General features: G+C 39.0%; 1 protein-coding gene across 1 annotated transcript in view; it reads right to left on the bottom strand.

Moving 5' to 3' along the window:
* The window catches only part of LOC109932063 (cancer-associated gene 1 protein homolog), a 100314-nt gene that overhangs the window by 49814 nt on the left and 28090 nt on the right, over positions 1-22410 (bottom strand). Inside the window, exons 8-13 of the mRNA XM_048595442.1 lie at positions 19001-19282; positions 8665-8814; positions 5869-5988; positions 4903-4974; positions 4253-4357; positions 1689-1759 (exon numbers count right to left, since the gene is read on the bottom strand). Of these exons, the coding sequence (XP_048451399.1) occupies positions 1689-1759; positions 4253-4357; positions 4903-4974; positions 5869-5988; positions 8665-8814; positions 19001-19282 (800 nt within the window). The remainder of the gene's footprint in view (positions 1-1688; positions 1760-4252; positions 4358-4902; positions 4975-5868; positions 5989-8664; positions 8815-19000; positions 19283-22410) is intronic.

Genomic DNA, 22410 nt, shown 5'->3' with positions numbered 1-22410 from the left:
ACAATCTATCATAGGGAAAATGTTAGAAGCTGTTCGTAAAAACATTATGATAAAGCACTTGGAGAAGTTCAAGTTAAGAAGGCAGAGCCAACATGATTTTGTCAAAAGGAAATCATGTTCAACTAACCTATTGGAGCTCTTTGAAGAAGTAACTTGTGCTGTAGATAAAGGGGAACCAGTTGATGCATTTACATTTCCAGAAAGCATTTGATAAAGATGCCACATCAACGGTTGTTGTGGAAAATTAAAGATCATGGTGTAGGGGTTAACATATTCGCATGGATTGAAGACTGGCCGCTAAATTAACTGATGCCACAAAGATAGATATGAAGGTGAGTTTAGAAGCCTTATGAAGCCTCCAAAGGGATATAGATATGTTAAGTGAGGGGGAAAAGATCTGATAAATGGGATATAATGTGGAAAAGTGTGGAATTATCCATATTGGCAGAAAGAATGAAAAAGAAGCATATTATCTAATTGGTCTGAGGTTGCAGATCCCTGAGATGCAGAGAGATCTGGGTGTTCTAGTTCTAGCATCACAGACAGTATGTAGGTACAGCAAGTGATCAAGAAAGCAAATAGAATGTTACAGTTTATTGCGAGGGGAACTGAATACAAAAGCAAGGAGTTTATGTTTCAGTTGTACAGGACATTGGTGAGACTGCACTTGGCAAACTGTATACAATATTGATCACCATTCCTACAGAATGGCAAAATTTGTTGGAAGCAGTTCAGAAAAAGTTTTCTAGACTAATATTGGAATGAGCGATAGCTTTATGAGGAAAGGCTAGACAGGCTAAGCCTGTATCCTCTGGAGTTTAGAAGAGTCAGAGGTGACTTAATTAAAACATAAAAGATCCTCAGAGGACTTGTTGAAAGCACGTTTCCTCTTGTGGGGGAATCTAGAACAACGGGTGACAGTTTAAAAATAAGGTCTGTCTATTTAACACAGGGGTGAAGAAATATTTTTTTCTCTGAGAAGGTTGAGAGTATTTGCAATTCCCTTCCTCAAAAGGCAGTGGATACAAAATCTTTAAATATTTTTGAGATAGAGGTAGAAAAATAATGATTACCAAGTGGGTGAAAGATTATTGGGGGTATGCAGGCACGAAGAGTTGATGTTAAAATCAAATCAGCCATGACCTTGTTGAGTGGCAGAGCAGGTTTGAAGGGCTGAGTGGTCTACTCTCATTCCTTGTTCGTATAACAGGACATGGATGGGGAATGTGTGGGTGGTGAGGGGTGAGTTCTAGAGGGAGTTCTGTTTATTATTGCTGCTGACACAAAGTCTCACACCACCAAGCCAGGCTTTTTAAAAAGCCCACCTTCACAGACAGCCATTCTGTGATCACCTGACCATTTTCTGGGGTCAGCTGTCCTGATTTCAGCCAGCACCTGACCCCCAGAAATGGGGTGGACGCTCGAGGCTGGGAACTTTCCCAATTCCTGCTATGCACTTTGAGCATGAAGGTCCAGCCCATACCCTCTAAATTTAGGCAATAAAGATCTGAAAAATTCATGAAACTGCAAATAACACTTGCAAAAGTATTAAAGACTTTAATGATTAAATTTTATCTCAATAAAAACAAGCACATGATCCACCCGTCTCCTTTCTATGATTGTCATGATCTAAGCAGATTTCTGATTGCTACTACTATTGCATGCAGATTTGCTACAATATGCTTTACCTCAAAATATGCAAATTATTCATCTGAAGTCTTTGGTCAGCAAATTGGATTATTTTGTTGAAGCCATTAACCTGTTGAAAATTAACAGCAATGAAGTCAGCTGATTTAATAATGTACTCAAAACCCAAATGGTGGAAAACTACTACTAATATTTCAATCATTCAATCAGTGATTAAAAGAATCTAATCAGTCCTGAACAATCCAATGGTCATCTTGAGCTCAATGTGCTCATGAGTAGATGGTTTTGGACTTAATTATTGTCTTCCTGTAACTCCTCCATCTAACAAAAGACAACATAATTATAATCAATTACTAAAACAAATAGTTCATCAGCCCCAGAGACAAAGGGCAAATTGGAGGTTCTCAGGTTATGATATCACCATTACTTCACCATTATAGGGGGGCAATGGCAATTTGAGGGGGTGGGTGGGGGAGAATGAGTGGGTGCCTCCAGATCGCAAGGAATTTTTAATAATGTCATTAATAGAAGAGGTCACGGTTGCTAGGCTGTCAACAAAGAGAGGCAACTCCTCCACCGATGGCCTATGGTGGTAGCTGCATATTGATAGGTGCCATACAAATGGTGATTCCCTTAGGTGGATGACAATGCTTCCCATTTCCCACCCATTTCATCAGTCAGCTGCCAGGAGGTCACCGCCAATACCTCCAAACCCTGGTTGTGTTCCAGCTTCAATTGGTGTGCAAATGGGTGAATGGCTGGGTCGGTGCTGATAGTGCAGGGGCGGGGGGATGGAGTTTATTTACAAGCTAGTGGCTATCATCACGCACCCCACCAATCGTCCAAGAATGAGGATGGTCCTGGATCGAGACCATAGCAGGAGAGCAGAACTCTAGCCAATGACCAAAAAGTTAAGGCCTATGCACTTCAGTCCCATCTCATCTGAAAAATTCATGCCCCTTTCTTCTATATCTTGTCCCTATAAGTGCATGCATGTTGCAGTGCACAATATGAAGGAACTGGAGACACGCTACTAAACACTTAATGTGACTAAAACGAGAATTATCTATTTCTAGGGCCGACACTCCTCTTGCCATTCAAAAGTTATGAGGTTCTTTGACATGGGCTTCGCAGGCTGGCCAACATTTATTGCCTGTCCCTATTTGCACGTGTAAAAATAGCAGTGAGCTGCGTTCTTGAACTGCTGCAGCCTATGTGCTGGAGGTTGAATTACAATGTGCTTAGGGAGGGAATTTGATGCAGTGCTAGTTAAGGAACGGGGATACAGTTTTAAGTCGGGATGGTGAGTGATTTGGAGGGGAATCTGAAGGGGGTGGTGTTCCCATGTATCTGCTGCTCTTGTCCTTCTAGATGCAAGTGGTCATGGTTTTGGAAGGTGCTGTCTAAGGATATTTGACAATTTTCTGCAGCGCATCTTGTAGATAGTACTCACTGCTGCTACTAAACATTAGTGGTGGAGAGATTGGATGCTTGTGGAAGTGGTGCCAATCAAGCAGGCTCTTTTGTCCTGGATAGTGTCAAACATCTTGTTGTTGGAGCTGCAACCATCCAGGCAAGTGGGAAGAGTTCCTGATTTATGCCTTATAGATGACGGACAGGGTCTGGGGAGTCAGAAAGTGAGTTATTTGCCACAGTATTCCCAGCCTCTGACCTGCTCTGTGCCACTGTGTTTAAATGACGAGTGGTGAGTCCAGTTGAGTTTCTGGTCAATGGTAATCCCCAGGATGTTGATAATGGGGGGATTCAGTAATGATAACACCATTGAATGTCAAGGGGTAGTGGTTAAATTATCTCTTATTGCTTGGCATTTGTACGGCACGAATTTACTTGCCAGCCCAAGCCTGGATATTGTCCAGACCTTGTTTCTTCAGTATCCGAGGACTCATGAATGGCACTTAACGTTGTGCAATTATCGGCGAAGATCCCCACTTCTGACCTTATGATGGAAGTACTGGTTTTCCTTATTTGTAATTTGGTCAAAAGCAAGTTCCAAAATTATCTTTATTGGGAAATTAAGTGCAGGAAGGATGTCAGCAACTAGGAAATGCGGAGACACTAACTCCTTCTTAGGTTGTTGTTGTAAATCAACTGCATGAACATAGCAATGGTATAAATATCTACTAAATTAGGTCCACAATATTAATTTAGAACCTTGATGAATGCAATCTACTGTTTGGATTACAGCTCAGTGGGCCCGATACGGAAAATACTCTGCAAGAAATTCAACATAAGCATGCAAATACAATTTCTCCCACCTCGTTTTTTTAATAGGTAATTCATTAAGTATTTAATATATACCTTTTCTAAAAACAATATAAAGCTACTTACCAAATTTTAAAGGACAAGCCCTTAAAGAGACACTGTGACACAATTCAAAACTTAACATATAAAATAAAAATGTCATTTTGGGAAAAGATGATGGAATCAAGCACTTGTGGCACCCACTGGCCATGGGAGAGGACCTATCATGTGGAACGAATAACTTTGTATAGATATTCACACAGACACACACACACACACACACACACACACACACACACAAAAACATAAGTTTGGTTAACAAATGCATCTAAACATTTAATACCTTGCATGTGAGTTCTTTAACACATTTGTGAAGTTTTACATTTTCTGCTGCAAGCATCTTACATTCTTCGTTCTTCTTCACAATACGTTTCTGCACTGTTTCATTCTAAAATGTAATTGCAATTAAATAAGTGAACAGTAAATGATCATTAGGATCCTCATAATGCCTCACACAAACATTCCAGGCAGAAGTAATTTAATGATAAATGCACAACAGAAACAACACAAACACTTTCTTCTAGAAAAATAAACAGGAACTAGAGAAACTAGAAATATGAGACAAAACAGAAGGTTAAATGTTAAAAGGTTAAAATGGTAAGTAGAATATATATATCATGGAGTAGGTGGACAGGAGATGAACAAAGAGTAGGAAAGTATATACCAGACAGTGATATGGAAAATTATAAGAATGGAAATAAAGAAATTCTTTCAAAAAGGGCAGTCAAAATACATTTTAAGAAATTATAAATTATACATCTTGGTTATGTGTTTCTGACAAAGAACCATGTCCACAGGAATTACAGATTGGAAAATTACGCACATACAGGCATAAAATTAATTGATATAAAATTAATTAATTTACGCCTCTACTAAGAGTGTCAAGGAAGGAAATATACTCTTACATTCTTATTTCTCTAATACATCACTAACCTTGCTATTTTTGTGAGAAGATGTAGAATTGCCTAAAGATTCTCTCACTTTTGGGTCAATTGCTGCACATTCCTGAAACAGAACAAATCTTTATCAAATGTTTCTCCCTTTTTAATGTGCGGTGCTTGTCAGTAGATCAGAGCTACTTTCCCCTTAGCTAATCAACAACTATACAATACATAGTAACAAATGGGAAATTATTGTAAGTACTTAAACACACTCACAATCAATTCTTATCATTGGTATTTTAATGTAGCTGACAGTCTTTTTTAAAAAGGATAACAATCTTCATTAAAATACCAGAGAAAGCATTTCATATGCATGATTTAAGTCTTTGCAAAATAAGTGATATTGCTGCAGCCAAAACTAGTAGACTTCACCATTGACATTTTTGACATTTTGTGGCTGGCTACACCATTATGGCATCTGCATTGTACAAGGTCAAATAGGGAAGTGAACAATTAATCACTAAAACCCAATAAATAGAGATAAAAATTGACGCTCAGTTAAGTTCTTACAAATACATTCTCCATTCAAAGGAATAGGATTTGCTTTTTTAAGATTGTTTATCTCAGTAGCAAAGTGCCTCAGTGGTTAGCACTGCTACCTCACTGCACCTTGAACCCAGGTTTGATTCCACCATCGGGCGACTGTCAGTGTGGAGTTTGCACATTCTCCCTGTGTCTACGTGGGTTTCCTCCCAAGGTGTACAAGTCAGGTGGATTGACCATGCTAAATTGTCCATAGCGTCCAGGGATGTGCAGGCTGGGTGGATTAGCCATAGGAAGTGCGGGGTTGCGGGACTAGTGTTGCGGGCGTGGGTGTGGGTGGGATGCTCTTCAGAGGGTCGGTGTGGACTGGATGGGCCTCCTTCCATGCTATAAGGATTCTATGATTCTACGATCAGTTTATCAAGCCTCATATACTAAAACAGTCTGCACTAACATGTGCCAAATATCAATTCACCTCTTGTTTTGAATGTTTCCTTTTATTGCTCGCTGCAGGCATTTTTTCTTTCAAATCCGTGATTCTTTTATCATCAATGTCCTCATCTGGCGGCATATCATTAGAACAGCTGTTGGATTCCTAGAACAGAATTACATTTTACACGTTAACACACCTTTACCTGACAGTGCGGATAAACTACCCTAAGGAGATATTATAGTTTTTAATTTCATTTTGTTAAAAAGCTGCTGTATATATCTTGTATACTTCCTTTCATGCCTGCTTCACTTATTCCAACAGCTTTTCCCTCATTGCAAGGGACAAATTTTGGGTCGTTACTGAGTTATTTGTGCCTCAAAACAGGGTTATAACAGGACCAAATTATATAGGAATAGAGGCATTATTATCTTATAGGAGACCTTTTTATCCAGGCATTGAAACTTTCGGATAGACTGATTCTGACTGCTGCAGCTTCTGCTAAAGACAGCCGAGTTTCATGAATAATGTAAATTAAAGTCAACTGACAACAGTCATGGAGTCTAATGTCACTTATCACTCTGACACTTCTGTTACAACTAGTTCTTGCCCCTGGCCATGTATGAGCAATAAGAATTTAGGAAGCAGGTATTTGATTGCAATTTAACATGGGTGCTTAGCTCCTTTTAGCTGGAAGCACTCATCTTTCTTGCAATTGTTGAAAATTTACTCCAGTAATAGCTTCCAATGTTTAACCTCCACTGGTGCTACATTAACTTTTCGTTCCCACTGTAAACACCTGTTCACTTTCTCTATTGATGTTTACATCCTTCTTTCCTTTTAAAGGTATAGGTTCATCAGAATCAGTCTCATCACTCTATTTTATGCCATAGATCAGGCAGCTACATAAAAAAGGAAGATATTTCAACCTAACGGTTCACTTTATTCTAATAAGGCTCAAACATGAAAATGGGTCAGACTCAACTATCCATTAAACTCCAATATACCTTTGTTTTAAATCATGGCAGTATAGATAGATGTTTCACAGAATAGTCGAGACTATTGCTCAGGTACACACGAGTAGGAGCAGAAATGACTGCATTTTAGACCTGGACATACTCCATCAGAAGACTGCTCACGGTAATTTAAGGTATCAAAGTCAAAATACTCTGGTAACTACACCACTCAAGTGCTTAAATGCTTAATAAGTCCACCCCCATTCAAGTTGAAAAGGTTTCAAGATTGTTTCCAGGGAAACTTCAATTATAAGGAAAGATTAGAGAAGTTGAGACTGTGTTCTGTGAAAAGGAAAAGGCTAAGAGGAAGTTTGATTGTAGTTTTTAAAATCATGTGAAATCTGGACAGAAGGAAATTGCTCCCACTTGTAAAAGGATGAAGAAAGAGGGCACAGATGTAAGGTGACTTGCAGCATGAGAAAAAACATTGTCAACAAAGCAACTATTCAAGTCTGACATGCACTGCCTGGAAGTGCAGTTGAGGTAGATTCAATCATGGCATTCAAGGGGGTTTTAGCTAATTATTTAGCTAAAAATAATGTACTGAGTTATGGAGATGGGTGAAAGAATTCTGCTGAGGTCTGATGATAATTTGGAGAACTAGTGCAGACATGGTGGGCCAAATGGCCTTCTTTTATACAGAATCACAGAATTGTGAATGGTTAGACTAGATTCCATACCTTTTAGACAACAAAATAAACTTAACATAGAAGGCTAGAAATGTAAAACAAGCTGCTGTGCTTATACTCTAACATCCAGAATTAACAGGAGGTAAATATTGGATCAAGGACAAGCTGGTTCAAACTCCCCAAGGAACACATCAAATAGGAGATGCAAACGAGACAGAACCCACTGTCAATCCACTCACATGTTCGTGACACCATGGGTTACCAAACTCCATTAAAACATTGCCCCTTTCACAAGTGACATCAAAATGTCACTTTTGAAGACTCAGCTTCTGAATTTCCTCATACAAAACTAACCTAACCTGACTCAAAGACTGCTCACCTCGCATTAGTTCAATGTGGAGCTGGAGGAACCCAGCAGGCCAGGCAGCATCACGGGATACAATTAAATTGGAGAGTGGATTTTATAAACCTCTATAAGTCCACCCCTCAAAAACTCACTTTCCAATTTAGTTGTATCCTTCCTGTAACACGGCAACCCAAACTATACACAGTACTCCAGAACAGGTCTCATCAACATCCTGCACAACTGCAACATCATGACCAACTTCTATACTCAATGGTCTGAGCAATGAAGGCAAGCTAAACACCTTCTTAGCTACTCCGCCTATCTGTGATGCAACTTTCAAAGAACCATGTACCTGAACCCCTAGGTCTCTCTGTTCGAAGACACTACCCAGGACTCGACTTTAACAGTATAACTCCTGCCCTTGTTTGTTTCACCCAAATGCAACATTTCACATTTATCCAAATTAAACTCCATCTGCTGCTCCTCAGCCCATTGGGCGAATTGATCCCTTTGTAATCTTAGATAATCTTCTTCATTAACCACTATACCAATAATTTTGGTGTCATCCGCAAACTTAATAACCAGGCTTTCCAAATTATCAACCAAATCATTTATATAAATGACAACAAGAATGGACCCAGCACCGATCCCCTGTGGACCACTGCTAGTTACCGGCCTCCAGTCCAAAAAAACAGCCCTCCACCAAGCCAATTGCTCTTGTGTTCCTTATACTCACGTTTATTTTGCCATATTAAAAAAGATACTAACTAAATGCTTTCTCACCTCAAGATGTAACTTTGACTAATGAGCTGGTATAACGAGCTAAATTTCAAATTCCATTTTTAATTACCCGGCAAATAATGATTCCTTCCATGGATGAGAGAATAACATCTATTTTGGAGAGTATTTGACTAGTTCGCCTCACGCAGACAGAATTGGCACAATCTCCTTTGTCAGACGGTCCTTTGGTAGATAAATCAGAGTGCACCAACTTCATATCCTAGGTGAGAATATAGTAATTAAACAATCTTAGTTGAACTTCAAAGCAAAAGGATTTTTAAACATATACTTGTGCAGGATAGCCAAACAATAGTAGTGAAGAAAGCAAGTTATTTTTTTCAAAACTTTCATTACGTGACTGAGGCAGCATTTATTGACTGAGAAATCAATGCTAGACTCTCTTCATGAAAGCAGTTGCTGAACAACTGAATGACTTGCAAGGGCACTTAAGAATTAGTCATGCAGTGAAGAAATGGAGTTGCATACATGCCAGACTGAGTAGAAGTGGCACACGATGACCATGAAACCATTATCAGTTGTTGGAAAAACCCATCACTAATATCCTGTAGGGAAGGGCGGGTAACGCAATCTGACCTACACGTAACTCCAGACCCACAGCAATATCATAGGCTCTTAATTGCCTGCTGGGCAATTAGGGAAGGGCAATAAAAGCCTGCCTGGCCATGATTTTTTTTAAAAAACTCCCACTATTAAAGACATTTGTGAACTAGTTAATATTTTTTCCCTCTCATCCAGTGCTAAATCACAAATTACCTAACCTAGTGAATTTAGCTTGTCAGCTTACCATGGATAAATTTGAATTCATGGTTTGCAAGTTGCTAGTCTAGTATACAACCACTAAAATACTGTGAATCTATTTAAACCAAGGTTATAATTATATCATTTGGTCAGGATTGAGTGAAATAATATGATAATTGTGCACAGTTAACACCCAACCATAAGGATACCATTGTAAGGTAATCAGCTACAATTAGAATGTTAGAACATCAAATGAAAACACATTTTTAAGAACATTTTTTGTTGCTCAATGAGTGTAAAACTATAACTTTGAACCTTCCAGTATCAGAAAATAACACTGAATTCCACATAGCACATGGCATACATGGGAACATTATCACTGAAATCATCGAGTAGACAAGGATCTGCACCTTGTTTTATCCTATGCGTCACCATTAGTATTTTATCATTACTCTTTTAATATTCTTGTCTATATTATTTTTAAAGCAGTGTGCTTGATTTTTAAAATGCAGACCCTTCCAGCTTCCTTTGCTGATAGATTCAAAATTCAAATGGCTATATCTTATCCTATATTAAGTCCTGCTGATCTGTCCGGCACTGGTTCACAGCCCTAGACACATTAGATTTAAAGTCATTATCCTGGTTTTCAAATCCCTCCATAGCTCTGCTCAGTAGTAAACTTCATAAAACCTTCCTGTCTTCTTAAAATCTTTTTGCCTAAAACGTGAGTCCTCCAAATCTGACATTCTGTGTATGTCACACCACCGATGACCTCCAACCGCGCCCCCCCACCCCAACAACTCCCCTCCACCACCTTCATCATTAATGGGTCCTTCAGCTTCCCCAACCTACTCATTGAAAGTACTTCATTCACCCTCCACCTCTACAAACACCTCAATGAGATTTGTTTCTTTCCATAATCTTTAACCATCTCTCCGAACTCTCCCACATTAATTAGTTTGAAGTCTGTTCCTTTCAGATTTCCCGTATGTAAAACACAATGGGACAACTTTTTACAATGAAGTTACCATATAGGTTGTATGGTTGACTTCTTCTAACATTAGAAAAACAAACATTTTGAATAATGTGTAAGGAAGGAGTACTAAACATCAATTGTCTAAAACCTCCAGTTGTACTTTCTTGAAAGAAATATATTTAACATCTCACCAGAATAATGTTAGCCAGCATTTTCATGTTTTGTTTGATTTCTTTTTCTCTCTTTTTGGAAGTGTCTTTCAATGCATTCATTTCTGTTTTCAACGTCTGCACCACAATATTGGTCTGCCTTTCCTAACCAAAACACAATGTAATAAAGAAGGGAGGAGGAAGAAATGTAAAATTTGTTTACATTTTCCACATAACTTTGCTTTCCTTGTGAACTTACTAAATTTCTTTGATTCTCTCTGCAAACAATGCATTTATGTTTTAAAAAAATGTTTCTGTGAATCTGCAAGATAAAACAAAATAACTTAGGAGTCCACTAATCATCCAGAGGCATTTGGAATCAGACTCTTTCACTGTAGTTTAAGAATGTGACACATTTCAAAATTCTGTAGGGTTTCACGTTAATAACTGTCAGTGTGTGTCACGTTTTGGTATCAAATCTCAATTTCAACATTTTTCCCCATCTTAAAAGCTCTTAAATATCTTGTTGAATATCTTATTCCTTACATTTTATTTCTACTCAGTATATAGCTTACTAACAACATAACATGACTCATTAGTATAAAATACTACATGGCTATTGAAATAAAGACTGTTCATATGATGATTTCCCCATTGAGGTCAGGCACAAAACATTCTAACTTAAATGTTTTTTTAAAAAGGTTCATGTTCTCTGCCTCACTGCATTCATGAGATAAATGGTACAGATCTAGGCCATTCGGCCCAACCAGTTCATGCTGAGTTTTATGCTGCATTCTAGCCTCCTCCCATTTTTTCTCATCCAAATGGAATTCATTAGCAAAGAACCAGAGTCATTAAACAACCACTTCATGTCAGGAAGGCAAGGAAATTTTGCCTGAAGCAACACAAAGATGTATGAAGGTGTTTAGTGGGGAATGTGCTGAAAGGATATTTGCCACGGTTAAAGAGCCTAGACATAGGACTAGTGTCAGAATAAGAGGCATAAGATAGGGAGAAATGTTATCATTCAGCAGCTTTGACTCTTTAGAAATTCTCTATCCCAAAAAACTGCATGGTCAGTCACTGAATATATTCATGACAGAGATCAATAAATGTTTGGACACCAACAAAATTAAAGCATATAGGATAGTGCAGGAAAGTGGATTTGAGGCACATCAGTCTCATTGAATGGTAGGAAAAACTTGAAGGGCCATATGACTAACTCTTGCTTCTATTTATGTTCCAATTTCAAAGTTACATGCTGATTCCTGGTTTAAATGTTGCTTCATTCCTCCACTATTTCTCTGTGAGATAAGTTTTCTGCAGGCTATGTCCCTGCTGAAACTGTCCGCAACCAAGCCAGATGGATCTTTCAGAACTGATTTTAATTTAATGTGCACATCAAGCAATTTGCAGTGAAAATGGGCCCTCCTACTGACATCCTGGCCAGGGAGAGGGGCAGAACATCTGCCACAGTAACAACTTTGAAAAGACTGCAGTTTACGATTTGAAGGCATGTAGCCACATTCTAGTATGTTACCATGGAATCAAACAATGTTTCTTCATACAAAGGTATTGAGGATTTAAAAAACAGTAGATTGCAAAGCAGATTAGGAGACAGAATATGGATTGTGAGGAGGAGTGCAGTGCACGAACAATATGTTTTATAAGACAGTGATAGGGTGAAGCTTTCTTTGGCATTCCAATCACTTTCCCCAAAGTACAGTAAAAGATGGTGATCAGAGAAAACACTGCATACATTGTCCACAGGAACTGTGATTAGATGCAAAAGATGACAGTGGTTCTCATGAAAGCTGCAGATATATGGTAGCTGGCTTAAGTATGCACGTCACAAAGTCATTCCCATCAGACTGTTACTCATTTACTCCTGACTTAGATTTCAATAACACTAATTAAAATAATGAAAACATTAGCCTTTTATTTTTCATGAGATTTCAAAGCACTTCACAGACAATGACGTTATATTTTGAAATCCTGCCATGGCTTTGGAGATAAACACAGCAGCTAATTTGTTCACAGCAAGCTCTCAAAAATGGCAATAAGATAAATAGCCAATTAGGATTTGTTTTTACAACAGTGATCGAGGAAACCTTTGCTGGGATATCAGCACTTCCAGGCTTGTATCTGAATAGTGCGATGGCAGGCAGATAACCCATGGGGGAGGTGATGGCCTAGTGGTATTATCACTGGACTATTAATCCAGAGACCCAGATAATGTTCTGGTGACCCAGATTTGAATTCCACCATGGCAGATGATGGAATTTGAATTCAATTTTAAAAAACCGTGGAATTAAGAGTTTAATGATGACCATGAAACCATTGTCATTTGTTGGGGAACAAAACCCACTGGCTCAGTAATATCCTTTAGGAAGGGAAATCTGCCATCCTTACTTGGTCTTGCCTACATGTGACTCCAGACCCACAGCAATGTAGTTGACTCATAACTGCCCTCTGGGCAATTAGGAAATAAATATTGGTCTTGCCAGTGACACCCTCATCCGATGTACGAAATAAAAACTCAACTCGGCGTCCCTAACAGTGAAAGCTCAGGGAAGTATGAGGAGTGGTTAAGGATTCCAAAGCAGCAGAGAATAGGGGTTGAATCCCCTAAAGCAGCATTCATACTACTGAACCATATTAATGCTCAGGAAAAAAAATTGAGGGGCAGTACTGACTGAAGTGTGCTGTTCGGAAAAGATAAAGTTGTGCTGGTAGGTATTGGAAGAGTGGTTTCCAAGATTCCTGCAGAGTGTAGCGTCAGGAAAGGAAGGTGACCACTGGTACATGAGATTGCAGTACTTGAGGCAGTCCATGGTAGAGAGGCTTTTGAGGAAGTTTCAAGGCTAGCACAATGCAAGTGCATAATCATAATCCCTTGTGAAATTTTAATAAGATTTGCTGAGCCACAGTATCACTAACATCTGAGAGGGGATGACTGAGAAATCCATGGGATCTGTCTGATCACATTTGCCACCTGATGTGCTCTGCTGGGTGTTTGACTACTGTTTATCTGTTACTTGTACTTGCCACATGTTAAGGATGTTAGAATACAAGTCATAGCAATCTTTTCAAACCTAGGTCTACTTTTGTTAATAATCTTTGCATGTTTGTTACAATAGGTGCTATTTATAACAAGATAAAAATGCTGCAGGTGCTGGAAATCTGAAACAAACAAGAGAAACTTAATAGGTTTGGCAGCATCTGTTAAGAGAGAAACAAAGTTTACATTTCAAGTCCAGTACAACTAAGTTCTAAACAAGTGTCATAGCAGACTCAAAATGTTAACTCTGTTTCTCTCTCTACAGATGGTGCTGTTGAATTTCTCCAGCATTCTGTGTGCTTATTGGTAATAACTAGTTACTCTTTGTTGATGACAGAAACCTGGCTGAATTGTTTCTAATATTAAATAAGATACTGTATAAAACCTAACCTTGGACATGAAAGATTGGGCCTAGAAAGGAACCAGTCTTCATCATAACACTGTGTTCAAGCTGGATTCATAATTAAACTACAGTATACAACTGAAAGCCCTGTAATGCTAACATCTTGAAAACTCACACTTTAACTTGTTATCATAGTCTTGCTGTCCAGTAACAACCATGTGTTCATATATGACTTTCATAACCTTGGGGCACGTCAAGGTCTTTATGATTGAAGTGTATTCACTGCTAGAAGGTAGAATAATGTTGCAACAAATTTGTATACATCAATGTCCAATGAACAGGATGAGATGAGTGGCATGATAATAATTTCTGGTAATTTTTGTTGAGCGATAATATTTTTTCCGGAACACTAGAAGACCTCCTTTGTTCTTCCATGAATAGTGCCATAGAATTGGGTACGTTCACCCCAGAGAGCAGATCGAGTGTCAGTTTAATATCTTATCCAAAAGGAGACAGCTTTGCTAGTGCAGTGCTGGAGTTCCAACCCAGATTATATTCTGTGTTTTTTGCCACCGTAGTCTGGATGTGCAACATCCCACTAATACCCATAGCTCTGAACAAACCAGTACAGCACTGCACTTTACCCTCTCACTAACACATTTACAAGCAGTGATATAGCTGTCGTATCTGAAACAGTGTACAAAGGTGGGGAGCATCAGTGTAGCCAGAAGTGGACTAGAAATAGATGGTCAGAAGATCAAATTGCTGCATTTCAATACGCCTTAACCCTTTGAAAATGTAGCAGTGCCATTGGGTTCGATTACTGTTAAATCACGGTTTCATTCCAAGTTAGTGAATCTCTCTCTCAGACATTTATCAATTTAAAGATACTGTTTGCACAGCTTTCTGAGATTCCTGAAGTGCCTTCCAGTTGGAACCTTGCATGGAATAGCGACATTACTATGGGACCGGTAAAAGCCTCAAGCTTTACAGACGTGTTTGATGCCTTTGTCTTCATTCTTGGTACAAAGTACACACTGTTGCATCTGCCCTATTAACTGAAACAAGTCAACCATACTCTTCCACCCAGTAGCTTTCAGACAGCAATTGCTCAGGGAATACAACAACAATGGATTATTTTCTACAGACTTAATTTCATCTGTTTGGTACTGCTGAGTGTCTGTACAGCCACTTTTCCTGTGAACAGCAAATGTGCATCAGCTCCCTGCCAGCTGGTATTCTGATCCCTCTCCACTGGCAATTTGCACCTTCTTAGACAGGAACATAAGAACATGGAGTAGAAGCAGGTAATTCAGCCCTTTGAGCCTGCTCCGCCATTTGATACGATTATGACAGATTTCATCTTGGCCACAACACTTTTTCGCCTGCTCTCAATAATCCTTCAACCCATTACAAATTAACAAAACTGTCTATCTCCTCCTTAAATTCCCAGCATCCATCACACTCTAGGGTTGTGAATTCTACAGATTTACAATCCTTTGAAAGAAGTTATTTCTCCTCATCCATTTTAAATATGCTATCACCCTTATCCTAAAACTATGACCTTCCATTATCCCATGAGGAAACATCCTTTCTACATCTACTTTGTCAATCCCTTTAGCATCACACACCTCAATTAGATCTCCCCTCATCTTCTGAACTCCAAGCAGAGTAAAGATCTAATTGCTCAGTCTCTCTTCATAAGACAACCCTCTCCTCTCTAGAATCAATCCAGTGAATCTCCTCTGAACTGCCTCAAATACAACTACATCCCTCCTCAAGTATGGGGACCAATATTGTACACAATATTCCAAGTGTGGTCTCACTAATGCCTTGTACTGTTGAAGCAACACTTCCCTTCTTTTATACTCTATTTCTTCAGCAACAAATGGCAAAATTCTATCTGCCTTCTTTATTACCTGTACCCACATACTAGTCTTCTGCTTTCTCACAAACAAGGACACTCACATTCCTCTGCACTAAGACATGCTGAAGTTTCTCTCCATTTAGATAACAGGTTTCCTATCTACTCCTCTAATCAAAATGGATAACCTCACACTTATCCACATTAAATTTCATCTGCCAGATTTTGGCCCATGTCCTAAACTACCTGTATCCATTGTAAATTTCTTATTTCTTAGCTGCAACTTACTTTCCCACCTATTTTTGTCATCTCCAAATTTGGCTATAGTACTTTCTATCTCCACATCCAAGTTATTAATGTGGATTGTAAACAGTTGGAGAGCAAACACCAAAGTCTGTGGTACCCCACTAGTTACATCTTGCCAACCAGAAAAAGACCCATTATTCCCAACTCGCTGCTTTCTCTTGGATGTCCAGTTCTTTATCTAAGTGAATAAGTTGCCCCTAACCCCAAGTGGTCATAATTTGTATATTAACTTTTTTGTGCAGCATGTTATCATATAACTTCTAGAAGTTCTGATACCCTACATCTACAGGACCTCCAATATCCACATTGTTTGTTACAGTGGTAGGACAAATATCAAACAACGACGAGGCAGTATATAGAAGGGAGATAGAGTGCTTGGTGACATGGTGCAATGATAACAACCTCTCTCTCAACATCAGCAAAACTAAAGAGCTGATCATGGACTTCAGAAAGAAAGGAGGAGAAAAAGCCCCCATCTACATCAATGGAGCGGAGGTGGAGAGGGTTAACAGCGTCAAGTTCCTAGGAGTGACAATAACTGACAATCTGTCCTGGACTTTCTGTGTAGATGCGATGGTCAAGGCGGCACAACAATGCCTCTTCTCCCTCAGGTGGCTCAGGAAATTTGACATGACTCTCACCAACTTTTACAGATGCACTACTGAAAGCATACTGTCCGGGTGCATAATGGCCTGGTATGGCAACTGCTCTGCCCAGGACTGTAAGAAACTACAGAAGGTTGTGTGCACAGCCCAGACCATCATGGAAGCCAACCTTCCATCCATGGACTCCATTTATATGGCTCATTGCTGTGGAAAGGCTGCCAACAAAGACCTATCCCACTCCGGTAATGGTCTCTGATAACCTCTTCCATCAGGCAGAAGATACAGTAGCTTGAACATGCACCAGAAGGGTCAAGAACAGCCTGTTCTTTGTCTTTATTAGACTGATGAACGATTCTCGAACTTCAAATAACGCTGATCTTGTTAATGTTGATCTTGCCTAGTGCATGCCCTGTGCGATGAAACCTGTATGCCTCTATCCAACTTTTCTTTCGCCCGATGATCTGCCTGTACTGCTCGTAAACAAAGCTTTTCACTGTACTTAAATACATGTGACAATGAATTAAATCAAGTCTTCAAAGAATTCTAGCAAAGTAGTCAAATTATTATTTAGCTTTCACAAAACCATGTTGACCCTGATGAATTTTATTTTGACGTTCCAAACGTCCTGTTATTACTTCCTCAATAATAGATTCAAACAATTTCCCAACAAGACAGTAAACTAACTGGCCTGTAGTTTCCTGTTTTCTACCTTCCCTCCCTTTTCGAATAACGGTGTCGCACAGCAATTTTTCAGCATCCAGGGAATTTTGGAATATTATAACCAATGGATCCACTATATCTGCTGCCATTTCCTTTAAGATCCTAGGATGCAAGCTCTGGGGACTTGTTTGTCTTTAATCACAATAGTTTGCTCAGTAGTTCTTCCTAGGTGATGATGGTAGCTCCAAGCTCCTCCCTTTCTATAGCCTCTGCATTACCTGTTAGTACCAGGAAGGTATTAGTAGTCTCCACTGTGAAACAGAAGCACAATATAATTCAATGGCTCCGCCATTTCTGTTCCCCACTATTAACTCTTCAGTCTCATCCTCCAAAAGGCCTACATTCACTTTAGTAACTCTCTTCCCTTTAATGTACATATGGAAGCTATTGCTATCAGTTTTTATATTTTGCACTAGTTTGCTTTCATAATTAACTTTTGCTCTTTTTATGACATTTTTACTAACTGTTTATTGATGTTTAAAGGTTTTTCCAATCTTCCAGCCTGCCATTCACCTTTACAATATAGTATGCTCAGCCATATATGTTTTCTCCCTCTCTTACAATCTTCCTTCCTTTCTAGAATATATTTTGGTTGGGAGAAATTGAGTATCTCCTTAAACATGTGCCACTGCTCATTAACTGTGGTATCTTTTAATCTTCTTACCCAGTCCATTAGGATCAGATCTGTCCTCATGCCAATGTAATTATTTTTGTTTAACTCCAGATTGTTGTTGAGACACCGGCTTCTAACCTTCCAACTGGATTTGAAATTCTAGCACGGTATGATCACTCTTCCCTAGAGAATCCTTTACTAGGATATTAATTAATCCCACCTTGTTTCCGAGCTTCAGGTAAGTAACTGAGCGGGTTTACGGAGATAAGGTGGAGAATTCAAACTGCTCAGGTTTCAAGATGATAACATCAGGTCAGTTTGACTCCTACCTTCCCAATTCTCAACATAACTGAAAATTAGGACTTCATACTTGCACGCCAATTTTTTGCGGCTCCATCGTAAATGATAATGTCCACAACATGGTAAAATGGTAAAATGGTAAAATGACATCTTCCTATCATGTTAATGATACCAGTCTAATAACCAATCAGGACTGATTAGGTCCATGGCTTAGTTTATTTAAAACAGCAAAATACATAAGTTAAAAACAGACAATATAGCACAGCAACTGGTTTCTGCGTGTGCAGCGTAGGTTAGTTGCACATTGTACACCCACGTGGTGTCCTTTAAGGTCAAGGTTTCTAAAGGCAAGTATACACACAACAATTCTCACTAGGTGACAGGAAAATATAAGCATAGCACTGAGAATTTTGCATAGGAAGTTGCCATTCTAAATTCGTTCAGAGAAATTTATGGTAATAATATAAACATAAAAACCAAAAAAAAAAACACTTTAAAATGGGGACTGATTTATTTCTGCATGGCCTGGTGTAACTATTGCAAATTTTATCATACTTTCTTACCCCACTTATCTTGAAGATTAAAATCAGCAGTGACTAGCAATAAATAAACTATAACTATAGCCTATAACTCAAACATCTTCCTTATTATTTTTTTCATGCAAATTAGCAAATCCGCTTTTAGCTCATGGTCATTCAGTGAGAACGTACTTTGTCCTGCTGGTCCATAGTGAGTTTGCGAAATTCTTTCTTCCACCTCCTAGCATCCAGCTCTGCTGATTTCTTTTTTTTGATCTCCTCCTCTGCCACCTGCTGAAGTCGGTGGTTCTCATTTCTGACCGCAGAAATTTCTCGCTTAAGGTTTTGTGTGTCTAGATGCTCCCTTTCAGACTGTACACGAAGGAGTTCAATCTCATCAACCAGTTGGCTATAATTTCTGTTCATCTGTTCCCTTTCCACAATCCTTGCTTCCTCCTGACTGTTATATTCATCCTTGCAATAAAGGAAAATAGGTTTTGTTCATACATTTTTGGTTTTAAAAACACCCGAGAAATCTTTTGAAAATCTAAATGCTGTTAAGGTTAGAAGATTGTACAGGAACATAGGAACAGGAGTAGGCTATTCAGCCCTTGAGCGTGCTAATCATTCAATGAGATCATAGCTGATCTGTGTCCTAACTCCATATACCTGCCTTTGGCCCATATCCCTTAACAACTTTCCTTGACAAAAATGAATCTATCTCAGATTTAAAATTAACAACTGATCCTGCATCCACTGCTCCATATACAACAGACTGAGGGATCTAACAGAACCCAAACTTCACGGACACCAGGAAAGTTACCAATGATTTAATAATTATTTCTAATTCTATGGATCAATATTACCTGCCTTTCACATTAATATTGAATTTTTTTCTTAAATTTACCATGGCTGCCATTTCACACTGAGGGACCAAACTGTGCTTACTGCATGCTATAGAAACTTAGCTATACCTGACTGTTAAAAAAAATTCACTTAAACTGGCATCTTCTGTAAACTGTTTTGAACTAACCAGGGTCCATCCTTTTCTATTTAATGAATAGAAAGTGAAACTCATGGAATAACTAAATAATATTTTTGAGGTCTTGAAATTAACATAACCTAGCTCAGATTGTATAATGTAAGCTGCGCAACTAAATATATACTGCGTTTGTCTTTATTTTAGTAATTACAAGGAAGAGGAAGTTCAGATTCAAATTCTTTTCCCAGGCGCTGAAATGGATTGGATGGAGAACACTTTATGCATTACCTGTCGAATCTATGAGCTTGATTACAAATGAATGACCTTTCTCATGGTACATCAACAACTCACTTTTTGTTCAGAGCACCTCATACACAAATTTAAATTTCCAAGGCTTCGCCAAAGTGATTTTCATACTAAACCTGACAGTGATCCAGGTAGAGGCATCAAGACATGGAACCAAAAGCTTTATTAAAGGAATTGGTTTTAAGGAGAGTCTTATAGGAGGTTTAGAAAGGGAATTCCAAAATTTACAGCCTTATGCCTAGGCTGCTGAAGGTATAGCCAACAATGGTGGAGTGATGAAAATTGAGGCTGCATGAGAAGCTAGAATTGGAGGAAAATAAGAGCCCCGAGAGAGTTGCAGGGCTGGAGGAAGATACAGAGATTAGGAGTGGCTGAAGGAATTTGAATAAGGCAATTTATATTCAAAGCATTTCCAAACGGAGAGTCAACGTACGGCAGTATGCACAGAGGTAAACAGGATTTGCTGCAAATTAAGTCACAGACAGATTTGGATGAGCTCAGGTTTACAGAGTGTTAGGTAGAAGGCTGTCCAGAGCATTAGAATAGTCAGATTTGGTGGTAACAAGGACATGGATGAGGGTTTTAGCAGCAGATGTCTTGAGGCCAGGGCGAACATGATGGAAGTACATGGCCTCGTGATGGTAAAATTATAGGGTTGAAAGCCAAGCTTTAGGATCATGTACCACTTCAAGATTGCAAACAATTTGGTCCAACTTCAGCTGGTAGCTAAAGTTCTATGTTCACTTTGATACATTTAAAATTGTACTTCTTTTCAGCTTTGTAAGAACAGTCATTGTATTTTGACTCCAGATTCTGGCTGACATGGTAATGATGCCCATTGGAAAAATAATAAGTTGTGATTCCAAGTCATTTGTTCTCCTAACTTATAGTAGTTAGCTCAGAACAGGACTGAGGAGTAAAGGCTGGTAGCTGATTACCTAGCTGCCTTCTTGTCTGTGGGTGAAAAGCCAAAAAATTAAAAGGACTGTACTTCCCAACAAAGTGAGTAAGATGTGCACCACCACTAGACTGTACAGCAGATCTGCTGTGAGACCAAGGACCGATCTGATCTCATCAGTATTTCAAGTCTGTGCCTGGTACACATGGCAAGATGTGACAGAAGAACACAGAATTCATAATAGTGCGTTACTGTCCATTGTTAAAGATGATCCTTTAACAGTATTTTGGACCTCACAATGTCTCCCAGAAGAAATGCAGGACGAGTTCTGAAGAGTCATACTGGACTCGAAATATTAACTCAGTTTCCCCCTCCACAGATGCTGCCAGATCAGCTACGTTTCTCCAGCATTTCCATATTTATTATTGAGTGGAAGTTACTTTAATGAGGAACAATGCTATGATACGCATCCAAATTCATCTTAGAAACCCTCTAGAGATTAGTGGCATTATTACCATTTGTTGTCCCAGAATTGACTCACATTGACAATATCTACTTGCATGTTGCAATAATCCAAGTGATGTAATATTTCTCCACATTGAAACTGGACAGCCTGTCTTTCTCACAAGCACTCATCAAGCTTCTCCATTCCTTTAGTAGGGAGGGGACTGTTCGCATTTCAGTGAGGTAAAACCAGTGAAGATGGTGTGGTGTACAAGTGAGCAAATATGAGTTAAGTGCTTCTGCTAGTGCAGCAGCTCACAGGAGGTTGGTTCTCAGGAGTGGAATTGTGTGGATCAGGGAGTGATCAGGGTCAGAGCAGGGAGGGGGGACAAATATTGCAGGATGGGATCAGGAAGGAGGACAATTCCTCGAGAGGAAGGTCTTCCTGAATCTGATGGGAACAATCGAGAGCCTTCAAGTTCAGGGATCTTAGGACTGAGAATGGCAAAAATCAAGATGATGGCAAAGATGCCAGCAACAACAATAAGTTCTTTCGGATATTTTTATATTAGCCATATTTAGGAGTGGATGCCTTATGGCAATGCAAGTTGGGAAGAGGTACCTGAACCAGTTGTTAGATTATGCCTGGATTTCATTTTGACAGGGTGAGTCGTTGTTACAAGCATGGGTGAAAAGTACCTCTAACTTGACCTCATCCAATATGGTAAGAATCACATTTCAAATTGAGACGTGTGTGAATATTCTGCATGCCATTTAGGAGCCTTAAAAACACACACTGCAATCCAAATAAACCTGTATATGTTCAGGCATGTGCCTCAAACTTTTGATCAGTCAGATTCCCAACTTCCAACCCAGATCAAAGTAAAAGTTACTCCCCTAAGTTTAAACAAGTTTTTCGACTGAACTTCAAAAGCAAGAGCATTCCCAGCTCAGAGATAGTAGGAACTGCAG

The sequence above is a fragment of the Rhincodon typus genome, chromosome 4, assembly GCF_021869965.1.
Source record: "Rhincodon typus isolate 14 chromosome 4, sRhiTyp1.1, whole genome shotgun sequence".
NCBI lineage: Eukaryota > Metazoa > Chordata > Chondrichthyes > Orectolobiformes > Rhincodontidae > Rhincodon > Rhincodon typus.
This window is presented reverse-complemented; position numbering and strand designations above follow the sequence as displayed.